The 12,927-nt window shown below is 41.2% G+C and overlaps 1 protein-coding gene across 1 annotated transcript in view; it reads right to left on the bottom strand.

Moving 5' to 3' along the window:
• Positions 1–5,464: 5,464 nt before the first annotated feature.
• Positions 5,465–12,927, bottom strand: part of LOC126210541 (odorant receptor Or2-like) — an 87,551-nt gene continuing 80,088 nt past the window's right edge. The window contains exon 5 of the mRNA XM_049939793.1: positions 5,465–5,893. Within this exon, the coding sequence (XP_049795750.1) occupies positions 5,837–5,893 (57 nt within the window). The 3' untranslated portion in view covers positions 5,465–5,836. The remainder of the gene's footprint in view (positions 5,894–12,927) is intronic.

Consider the following 12,927-nt stretch of genomic DNA (forward strand, 5'->3'; position numbering starts at 1 on the left):
AGGTCTCCACAGTACATCGATGTTGTCGCCAGTGGTCGGCGGAAGGTGCACGTGCCCGTCGACCTGGGACCGGACCGCAGCGACGCACGGATGCACGCCAAGACCGTAGGATCCTACGCAGTGCCGTAGGGGACCGCACCGCCACTTCCCAGCAAATTAGGGACACTGTTGCTCCTGGGGTATCGGCGAGGACCATTCGCAACCGTCTCCATGAAGCTGGGCTACGGTCCCGCACACCGTTAGGCCGTCTTCCGCTCACGCCCCAACATCGTGCAGCCCGCCTCCAGTGGTGTCGCGACAGGCGTGAATGGAGGGACGAATGGAGACGTGTCGTCTTCAGCGATGAGAGTCGCTTCTGCCTTGGTGCCAATGATGGTCGTATGCGTGTTTGGCGCCGTGCAGGTGAGCGCCACAATCAGGACTGCATACGACCGAGGCACACAGGGCCAACACCCGGCATCATGGTGTGGGGAGCGATCTCCTACACTGGCCGTACACCACTGGTGATCGTCGAGGGGACACTGAATAGTGCACGGTACATCCAAACCGTCATCGAACCCATCGTTCTACCATTCCTAGACCGGCAAGGGAACTTGCTGTTCCAACAGGACAATGCACGTCCGCATGTATCCCGTGCCACCCAACGTGCTCTAGAAGGTGTAAGTCAACTACCCTGGCCAGCAAGATCTCCGGATCTGTCCCCCATTGAGCATGTTTGGGACTGGATGAAGCGTCGTCTCACGCGGTCTGCACGTCCAGCACGAACGCTGGTCCAACTGAGGCGCCAGGTGGAAATGGCATGGCAAGCCGTTCCACAGGACTACATCCAGCATCTCTACGATCGTCTCCATGGGAGAATAGCAGCCTGCATTCTTGCGAAAGGTGGATATGCACTGTACTAATGCCGACATTGTGCATGCTCTGTTGCCTGTGTCTATGTGCCTGTGGGTCTGTCAGTGTGATCATGTGATGTATCTGACCCCAGGAATGTGTCAATAAAGTTTCCCCTTCCTGGGACAATGAATTCACGGTGTTCTTATTTCAATTTCCAGGAGTGTATTTATCATCAAACGTTAGTATTGTGTACGTCTGAAAAAAATACCACCAAATATTTCAATGAAGTGATTTACGTGACAATTTGTGCGTCACTTACCACCCGCACTTGTATCTTACAGTTTGAAATGGTCCAAATGGCTCTGAGCACTATGGGACTCAACATCTTTGGTCATCACTCCCCTAGAACTACTTCAACCTAACTAACCAAAGAACATCACACACATCCACGCCCGAGGCAGGATTCGAACCTGCGACCGTCGCGGTCGCGCGGTTCCGGACTGAAGTGTCTAGAATCGCTCGGCCACAGCGGGCGACTCTTACAGTTCGAAGACGTTTACATTGTAGAGGGAGACACCACTAATTTCGCTGTAAGAACATACTTAAATAAAACAACAGTATCGAGATGTCAGAAGAAGATGAAAGGAATTCAGTCAGCAACATTGTTTACTAGAGTGGATTGTATGTATTAATTCTTACTTACAAAAGTCAGTGACAGATTATTATGTTACACAAAACTTCAGTATTTGATGCAAGCAGCTCTATTCTGGACTCTTCAGTAATTTAATTTGTTAAAATGAGACCTATTTTTTTTAAACAGTCACATAATTCGTCATGGAAACAGTATTTAGAACTGATGTATCGATGAAAAAAAGTGCAGCGATAGTTTATGACAGAAAAAATTCCTCTGGCTAACGATACGTTTTATTTTGAGAGACGCAAGTTAGGTGATATATTTGTGATGAAAATACAGAATAGTTCAGGACTAAGGGAGAAACTCAGAAGAGTGACAGACCTCACAACATGGGAATTCTTCTGTTTAGAACAGAGCAGACAGGCGGCCTCACCCTGTCACTACACTGAGTATTTATTCACCATGAGGCATTTTCGTGTTTTAATTCCCTCTTCACAGAACTATCTTTAAGCTTTTATTTGGAAATCTACATCGTTGCTGCCGGCCGTAGTGCCCAAGTGGTTCTAGGCGTTTCAGTGTGGAATCGCGCGACCGCTACGGTCGCAGGTTCGCTTCCAGCCTCGGGCATGGATGTGTGTGATGTCCTTCGGTTAGCTAGGTTTAAGTAGTTCTGAGTTCTAGGGGACTGATGACCTCAGCTGTTAAGTCCTATAGTGCTCAGAGCCATTTGAACCATTTTGAACATCGCTGCTGAAGGGTAGGCTGTGCTGAAAAATAATTGTAAAGAAAAAAAATTCGATTCGTAGCGCCATTTTACAGTTGAATAACATTTAAGTTTGGCCATCAAGCAGTTGTGCACTAATTCATGTGGCCCGCCATATTGAATTAGAGTCTCTTGTCCTGATAGCGTAGATGATAGCGCACTAGACTACTCAGCCTTTGGATCGGGTTCGACCTTCGTTGTATGTGTTGTATGTTAACTGGGGACCTAGAAACGACGGAGAGGCTCCGTCCCCACCGCAGCCGCAGTGGTCCACAACCCACGACGACTACCGCAGTCCACTTCACCCCGCCGCCGCTCCACACCGAACCCAAGGTTAATGAGCAGGCGGTTCGGAATCCGATACCCCCTCACTCAGATGAGGCGGGATAAGGGGAACCAGCCCGCATTCACAGAGGCATATGGAAAACCACCTAAAACCATCCACAGACTGGCCGGCTCACCGGACCTCGACACAAGTACTCCAGGCGGATTCGTAACCGAGACCAGGCGCTCCTTCCCGCTCGGGAAAGCCGTGCGTTAGATCGCTCGGCTAACCAGACAGTCTGGGTTCGACTCTCACTACTGTCCCATGACCAACTTTTGTATCGCTCTCTTGTTCGGTTTTAGGAAACAAACAAAGCACGCGTTTGATGATATGGACTCAGGCGGGCCGCTTGAATTTGCGTGAGCAGCGCTTGATTGGTTAATTCGACTTGAAGGATTCGATCTAGCGACCCTTCAGTTCCTGGCACGCACTTCACCGCTAGACCGTCAGACCTGAAACAGAATCTAGCCGTGCTCTTTGGGCGGCTCCTGCATTTCCCGCCATTGACCGCCTCGTCTGTAACTGCCCACCTCGTAGCACTCACCATTGCCATGAGGTGTCACACCAGACGCCAGTTACATATGGAACGTGTGACATTACGTGTGTACACGGAAGCGCCAAAGAAACCGGTATAGGCATGCATATTCAAATGCAGAGATATGTAAGCAGGCAGAATACGGCGCTGCGGTCGGCAATGCATATTTAAGATAACAAGTGTTTGGCGCAGTTGTTAGATCGGTTACTGCCGCTACAATGGCAGGTTATCAAGATTTGAGTCAGTCTGAACGTGGTGTTATGGTCGGCACGCGAACGATGGAACACAGCATCTCCCAAACAGCGATGGCGTTGCGAACAAGGCGTCTGGCTGCGGAGTAGGCTATTTGTTTTCGATTCCCAGTTCATTCTGCAGGTTTTTTTATTTTCTGTTTTTTATTTCGTTTCGAAATTGGAAGGCTTAGGAGGCTTAATAAGGTAAGTAAAGCAGCAGGGAATATTAACAAGGTATCCAAATAGATTTCTCCAATTATTTTAGACTACAACACTAAGAAAGGAGCTGTTGAAACACTTGACAAGATGGTGGTGTATTATACAGCAAAAAGGAAGACAGATGGCCTATTGATAAGTTCTCAAATAATTTCGACATATCTGCCTAATACCTCTTATGTGCTGTACATGGCAACTTATCGCCAATGGAAAGCAAACACCCTACAGAGAAGAAGACTATTCCTAGAATCCCTTGGCGATCAGCTAATTGGTGGGCATATGAAGGGGCGAGGACATCTTCCACGAAGAAATGCTGCAAGAGAAGCTGTAGAGAGAAGAATGTCATTTCAGTGCGCCCTCCACATCAGAAGAAAATGATCCTAGGAATAAGAAGAGAGACAAATGTTGTAACTTTACAGGGCCGTATGACATTACAGGTCGGGATTGATCTATGAGGTCTTGAATATCTTATTTGTATCTGTCAGTTGGTATGGAGAAATTAGATTTGGGGCATTTCTTTATATAGTTTTGCGTGATTAAGTCCCGACGCTATGCAAAGCTTTCATTTAGTTACGTGCGATTTGCGATCTGTTATGTGTTAGTTTCCGATAATAAACTATATTTTTTTCTGATTACCGTTAAAATATAATGACGATAAATGTTTGTAATCATTTGGAATAATATTTTAATAACTATAAAGATGATGTGACGGCATTCATTTACTCTTGAAAAAAAAAGAGTGTTCATTGTGCGTTTATGGACGGTCAGTGTCGGGATCTGTGATTACGATTCCAGAAATAATTGACTGGACGAAGTTCAATTGCGCACAATCGTGTAGGGCGAATTATGACCTTAAAATTGGTTGTAGATGTATGCATGTCAATTTCGTGACAGGCTAGTAAGCGTCGCGACTGTGTCGTTGTATCAAGACTGCTTTCGTGTCGCCGATGGTTTGCTTTAAACTCACGAAAATACAATTTACGCTAACTCTTAACTATCGAGAAAGGGTAGAATATCTGATGAGCCATTGTGGAGGACGTAAGTTTGGATAGAATGATCATTTTCAAAATCCAATATAAATCCTGTTGATCGAAGTAGCCTAGCAACCGAAAAGCTCATACGTGGTTATCAGCAGAAACAATGTACTATTTTTCATGCACACGTTTACACTCTACATCGAGGTGTGGATGATTTGTGGGCGCGAAATAAACATTTGAAAGCATTAGATTAAATAAAAAGGAAAAATATAAAGAAGTTTATTCGTATATTTTGTTATTTCATGAACAGTGATATTTTCTTATAGTGATGTAGAGCCTTACGTATTATTAATACTGTGACAGACTGATCGCAAGTACTCTCGTTACAAGTCCAGTTTTGGGCCTCATTTAGAGTAGCTGGTTATTAATTATTACTCTTTATACTATTACTATTCTGGAATATGGTGTCCGTGTAGTTGTGTGTTGTCACAACAAAAATAGGTAACACAAACATTTCTCATGCTCTGACATCGACGAGGCAAAGAAGAGACGACAACGACGACATACACGTATACATATACAAACGGTGTAAGTGGCGCCTTACAATACAACAACACAACGGACGTCACGCTATGTCAGGAATGTGGAAAAACTGATAAAAGTTCAGTGACCTGTGTAAAGTGTAAAAAGTCTACTTGCAAGAACATCTTGCACACATGCGTAAAACCTCTTAGTAAGAGTGAGGCATAATGTAATAAAATTAACACACACACAATTACAGTTTTCGATTATTGTATTCTTGTATTATTCAATTATACAGCTTCAATTATTACTACATTAAACTATCTAAATTACAACTTATTGATGATTTCCATACAGAAATGTGTAAAAGCATACCTACAGGAAACAGAAAAAGACCGAGTCTTTTTTGAGCCGAACATGATTAGTGTATGTGTAATATAACGGCGTAACAGGGTTAAATAACGCGTAACTGTACTTGTACTGACTGAGAAATATGGTTAATGGTTCGGCATTACAGGTAGAAATGTCAATAAACAGGACGAGAGTGAACCATCTCTGCTTGTCTCTACTCTAACCTGCACGATGGACTTTCAAACTATGGCTGAGAAGATACCGAGCGGCCTTGTGAGGTTTATCGTCTCCACTAGTTGTCCACTCAAGCCATGAGGCACCATGCGTAAGCTCAGATTCATTCGAACGGTTTACAGCCTCATAAGGAAGCATTGTGGTAGATCTTATAAAGCGAGACATAAACAGTACAAGTGTGAGTTTCTTCCTCCGGCGTTCGCAGTGCTCCTTTACTTGTTCTGCATCTGGCTGAGCAGGGCGTAGTACGAATAGGCTGCGTTCACGAGCTGCAAAATAAAGACGTAATTCTGAGCATTCCCAAAGAGTAACAGCGTACATTGATAAAAGATTTTGGACTTTTAATGTTGCGAAAGGTAAATAGGTTTTTAATGATTCCATGCTACCTGCAGCTGTTCATTTTTAGTTTCTAAAGTATTCTTCAAGTACTGCCTCAGGTCATCATGAAGTGCTATGGTGAAAGATTTCTTATAAAACAATACTAGATCCCCAGTATATCATATTCTAATCAACGGTAAAAGGCAGTGACTAAACAGACCAACTATCGTTAGCTACAGAAATTTACTAGACACTTTTGTTAGCTGTTGAGTGGCAGTGCTTATATGTCCATGCTATAATGTTACATATTCATTACTATTAAAATGTTCGTAGATGTACAGGAAGCAAATATCCTACTTTGAACTTATTATTAAACAACATTTGTCAACGTTTATACGATTTCATAAGGACAGAAACATTATCTTAGCAAATAAATGTTACTTATCTTGCTATGGTTGTCTCGTTGTGTAGGATACTGGTTCCTGTTTATGCTTTCCAATTAATAAGTTCAAGGATTTGTTACAGTAAATGTTGCTGGAATATTGTTGCTTTCTGACATCATCAGTATTTATGCATAATTTCTTGACGTTTTCTCCAACACCACTTGCCAAGTAAATGCAATGAGCAACATTTCAACACAACACAAATAACTTCATAGTTACTCTGACCAACCTGGTCAAGAACTGAAACTATTAAGGCGTGTTTGGAGCCTAAAATTTCTATAAATATTACATGCATAGCTTCCAGAACGGGACGTAGTTCAAATGAATTTTATTGTAGGTATCTTAGTTGAAACTACTTTCCAGGAATAATTTACTTAAGGTTTCTGGAAGTAATTATTTATATTAACTTTCATGTACCTACTAATAATAATGAAGGTTGCAACTTTTGACAATACAAAAGCTATCAGCTTCCCATCTTTGTACAATTGTCGATTGAATCATCGACAGTAAAATTAGAAAAATTAAAAATGAAAGCAGGAATTTTGTTTACATGAAAATTGAAGCATGATAATATTAATGTCATTGTAAATTGGTTTTTCACTCATTTAAGTTAACAATTGCGGTTTCTAATTTTCGTGATACAAGATCGATGTTGCCAAATGAATTGATATAAAGAAAATTATAATATCATAAAAATAGTATTTTGGTGATCAGATATGTAGAAAATTATCTTTAGATGTGGAATCTATAAGTACAAAAATGAATTCAGGTCAGGCGGAAACTTATACGGAATCTAACATTTGAATTGAAATATTAAAGTTCTTAGGAGGCAAGATTCATTACAATAGATAAGACTGCTTTTTTTGTTGTTTATTTTCATTTGGAGGGGGGGGGGGCGGTATCGGTCTACCCGCCCATCATTAGCAGTCGTATAATGTATTACTGTGCTTTCACAGAATGTAAATGGAAAAAACACTATCTCACCTGTAGCACGACGAGCACGCACAGAAAACAAATTAGACATCAAAGTAAAATTTCGAAAAAACTTCTACGGAAATTTTATTAAGACACAACAATAACTTATACTACCGCTCAAGATGGAGCCTGAATGCAGTCCGCCTGAAATAAAAATACAGAACAAAACAAGCACCTTTCTCTGTGTACGTACAAATAATTTCATTCATCAACTTTTATACAGGGTGCACGACACCGGAAGTAAGAACATGTGCCAGCTTATCGATCGTCAAGTATATCTGCGATGGTAAATATATTCTGAATCCAGCATAAGGTAAGAAATTAACCGATAATTTTGCCACAGTTCCATCACTTTAGAACTCGTCAGTGTTGTCACGATGACACACACAAGACAAACACAGGAACAGAGGCTTATGGAGGTATCTTAATCCTAAGATGACGTAAAATAGTACCGTATGTTTTATTACTTTACTGTCATAGGTAGCACTACAGCTGGAATGTGATGGATATAGAGGGCGGTAAAAAAAAAAGTGTTGAAAATTTTGAGAGGCGGTAGTAACCACCAATACAAGAAAAACTCCAGCAAACAAACGCATATGTTAAGAGCTACGACCACTTCTTCATCTTTGCTTCTGCGAAACACTTCTCTTCTTCTCCAAGCTCCTTGCTTTCCGTCTTTGGGAGGAAATGCTATGGATCAACATAAGAGAAAAATATCATGTAGATATGAGCTCTAAACCGCATACGTCAAGAGCTATGACCACTTGTTCAGTGGAACGGACGCGTTACACAGTAAAACGTTTCAATATATTCCCCACATTTTTTTACGCCCTGCATGTGGGACACACAAGACATGTAACACATGTGTATTATATGCAGTAACCGTTGCCGTAAGTTCTTTATAACATCACTTTACCTTGAGCCGTCAATAATTGCCATCGTAAATACAAATTTTTATTTATATTATGAAACAGTTACGTAAATGTTTGTAGCAAGGTATTACAATTAGCGTAATTCATATTGTGTTTGAACACTGCTTAACCCTAAAAACTAACCTACTGACGATCTAATAGTATTTTATAAAAATCCTTTAAAAATACCAGTAAATGCTCTAAGGCCAAAACTGTAGAACAGCACAAAAATAAATAAAAATTAACGGTACTGGCAGTATGGAAGCATTAAAAATACTTGGAAACTATGGAGCTGGTTTCAATCGAAATGGTAATCAGATATCTAACGATTTTTTTTTCTCAAACTTAAACGGCAAAAGTACTCGTAACATGTGATTTATAACATCTACTGTTTTGCATGGTACTGCACTTTGTTTTATTTTGACTTACTCTAATAATTTAACTAGCTGAACAAGGGTAGCAAACCGTGCTTTTCCATCTTATACACTTCATGAGACGTACGATAATTGTATACAAACGAATAAAAATTTGTATAAAGTGATAAAGTTGTAAGATATTGGTGAACGGTAACCCATTAAACTTATAAGTAAAAGTACGTTAAAAAACCTGCCATGTTATCCTCAGGGAACACATTTATTACATTATAAGGTTTGTTCTGAATTGTACATTGTAACGGTATAAATATCTCACTAGACAAATACGTGTAAGTGGGGAAAACAACAGTAATATTTTAGGATTGTATACCGCTCTATATTCTTCGTGAAGGTGAAATTTGAAGTGAGTAACGTTGTCCACTATATTCACTAACTTTAAATAAATTTTCTCCTAACGGCCAGCATTAATTCATAAATTTAAGACATTGCTAGTTTCGAGAATTGAACTCTCACTTTCAAGATACGTACCGGTAATCAGTTCATTCAGGACCGTTTCAGAATTCAGTTGGCTCACCAGATATCCTGGAAACTTTCGCAGCCATTATTGCCGATCCGTCTAGAACGTTCACAAAAAATCTGGAGACTTAAGTCGACTGACGCTGACTTACAAACCCACCCTTGACACCTGTGCTTAATTATGCGTTCTTTTCGAAATACGGTGTACGTGATTTTAGAACTGGGTTTCAGAAATGCCAACAAACATTGAGAATGGCATGTGGGCTCAACGCAGAGCGATTTCCTTGTTTTTCTTTTTTTTTTCTCATCAGTCTACTGACTGGTTTCGATGCGGCCCGCCACGAATTCCTTTCCTGTGCTAACCTCTTCATCTCAGAGTAGCACTTGCAACCTACGTCCTCAATTATTTGCTTGACGTATTCCAATCTCTGTCTTCCTCTACAGTTTTTGCCCTGTACAGCTCCCTCTAGTACCACGGAAGTCATTCCCTCATGTCTTAGCAGATGTCCTATCATCCTGTCCCTTCTCCTTATCAGTGTTTTCCACATATTCCTTTCCTCTCCGATTCTGCGTAGAACCTCCTCGTTCCTTACCTTATCAGTCCACCTAATTTTCAACATTCGTCTATAGCACCACATCTCAAATGCTTCGATTCTCTTCTGTTCCACTTTTCCCACAGTCCATGTTTCACTACCATACAATGCTGTACTCCAGAGGCCGGCCGCGGTGGTCTCGCGGTTCTAGGCGCTCAGTCCGGAACCGCGAGACTGCTACGGTCACAGGTTCGAATCCTGCCTCGGGCATGGGTGTGTGTGATGTCCTTAGGTTAGTTAGGTTTAAGTAGTTCTAAGTTCTAGGGGACTAATGACCACAGCAGTTGAGTCCCATAGTGCTCAGAGCCATTTTTGTACTCCAGACGTACATCCTCAGAAATTTCTTCCTCAAGTTAAGGCCGGTATTTGATACTAGTAGACTTCTCTTGGCCAGAAATGCCTTTTTTGTCATAGCGAGTCTGCTTTTGATGTCCTCCTTGCTCCGTCTTTGGTTATTTTAGTGCCTAGGTAGCAGAGTTCCTTAACTTCATTGACTTCGTGACCATCAATCCTGATGTTAAGTTTCTCACAGTTCTCATTTCTGCTACTTCTCATTACCTTCGTCTTTCTCCGATTTACTCTCAAACCGTACTGTGTACTCATTAGACTGTTCATTCCGTTCAGCAGATCATTTAATTCTTCTTCACTTTCACTCAGGGTAGCAATGTCATCAGCGAATCGTATCATTGATATCCTTTCACCTTGTATTTTATTTCCACTCCTGAACCTTTCTTTTATTTCCATCACTGCTTCCTCGATGTACAGATTGAAGAGTAGGGGCGAAAGGCTACAGCCTTGTCTTACACCCTTCTTAATACGAGCACTTCGTTCTTGATCGTCCACTCTTATTATTCCCTCTTGGTTGTTGTACATATTATATATGACCCGTCTCTCCCTATAGCTTACCCCTACTTTTTTCAGAATCTCGAACAGCTTGCACCATTTTATATTGTCGAACGCTTTTTCCAGGTCGACAGATCGTATGAAAGTGTCTTGATTTTTCTTTAGCCTTGCTTCCATTATTAGCCGTAACGTCAGAATTGCCTCTCTCGTCTCTTTACTTTTCCTACAGCCAAACTGATCGTCACCTAGCGCATTCTCAATTTTCTTTTCCATTCGTCTGTATATTATTCTTGTAAGCAGCTTCGATGCATCAGCTGTTAAGCTGATTGTGCGATAATTCTCGCACTTGTCAGCTCTTGCCGTCTTCGGAATTGTGTGGATGATGCTTTTCCGAAATTCAGATGGTATATCGCCAGACTCATATATTCTACACACCAACGTGAATAGTAGTTTTGTTGCCGCTTCCCCCAATGATTTTAGAAATTATGATGGAATGTTATCTATCCCTTCTGCCTTATTTGACCGTAAGTCCTCCAAAGCTCTTTTAAATTCCGATTCTAATACTGGATCCCCTATCTCTTCTAAATCGACTCCTGTTTCTTCTTCTATCACATCAGACAAATCTTCACCCTCATAGAGGCTTTCAATGTATTCTTTCCACCTATCTGCTCTCTCTTCTGCATTTAACAGTGGAATTCCCGTTGCACTCTTAATGTTACCACCGTTGCTTTTAATGTCACCAAAGGTTGTTTTTACTTTCCTGTACGCTGAGTCTGTCCTTCCTCCAATCATATCTTTTTCGATGTCTTCACATTTTTCCTGCAGCCATTTCGTCTTAGCTTCCCTGCAATTCCTATTTATTTCATTCCTCAGCGACTTGTATTTCTGTATTCCTGATTTTCCTGGAACATGCTTGTACTTCCTCCTTTCATCAATCAACTGAAGTATTTCTTCTGTTACCCATGGTTTCTTCGCAGTTACCTTCTTTGTACCTATGTTTTCCTTCCCAACTTCTGTGATGGCCCTTTTGAGAGATGTCCATTCCTCTTCAACTCTACTGCCTACTGCGCTATTCCTTATTGCTGTATCTATAGCGTTAGAGAACTTCAAGCGTATCTCGTCAATCCTTAGTCCTTCCGTATCCCACTTCTTTCCGTATTGATTCTTCCTGACTAATGTCTTGAACTTCAGCCTACTCTTCATCACTACTAAATTGTGATCTGAGTCTATATCTGCTCCTGGGTACGCCTTACAATCCAGTATCTGATTTCGGAATCTCTGTCTGACCATGATGTAATGTAATTGAAATCTTCCCGTATCTCCCGGCCTTTTCCAAGTATACCTCCTCCTCTTGTGATTCTTGAACAGGGTATTCGCTATTACTAGCTGAAACTTGTTACATAACTCAATTAGTCTTTCTCCTCTTTCATTCCTTGTCCCAAGCCCATATTCTCCTGTAACCTTTTCTTCTACTCCTTCCCCTACAACTGCATTCCAGTCGCCCATGACTATTAGATTTTCGTCCCCCTTTACATACTGCATTACCCTTTCAATATCCTCATACACTTTCTCTATCTGTTCATCTTCAGCTTGCGACGTCGGCATGTATACCTGAACTATCGTTGTCGGTGTTGGTCTCCTGTCGATTCTGATTAGAACAACCCGGTCACTGAACTGTTCACAGTAGCACACCCTCTGCCCTACCTTCCTATTCATAACGAATCCTACACCTGTTATACCATTTTCTGCTGCTGTTGATATTACCCGATACTCATCTGACCAGAAATCCTTGTCTTCCTTCCACTTCACTTCACTGACCCCTACTATATCTAGATTGCAGAGCGTCTAAAAAGCACAAAAGTTTTAGTTTCTCGATTCGAGTACGATTAACCTGAGCCGGTTTATACCTCTGCGGCGTGGGAGAAGTATTTTCTTGTCAAGATGAGAAATTTTCTTCTTGTATTATGCAGTATACTGGTTTCGTGAGGATCACTCTTCACACTTTGTGGCATTATTTTGGTCTCTGGAGAAGGGATGGCGGTTATCTCTGAAACATCCGGTTTTCAGTTATATCTTTTTTGTTTTCCACGGTAGTTTACCCTGACTGTTCAAGCCGCTCAATACATCCGGTTTCTGAAATAACCGATTTTCAGTTTCTATCCTTAATCTCCTCTAATAAAAGTAGAAATCTAGCAAACTTGAAAAATATTTACTCTTTCAGTTTCAAGATATACAGAATCAAAATATTAAATTAAACAAGCAAATTAAAGAAAAATTGGTCGGTCCACAGTTCCCTGCTTTTCTTGGGAAGTGATAAGTGATTGTGAATG

This window comes from Schistocerca nitens, chromosome 10 (assembly GCF_023898315.1).
Source record: "Schistocerca nitens isolate TAMUIC-IGC-003100 chromosome 10, iqSchNite1.1, whole genome shotgun sequence".
Classification (NCBI taxonomy): Eukaryota; Metazoa; Arthropoda; class Insecta; order Orthoptera; family Acrididae; genus Schistocerca; species Schistocerca nitens.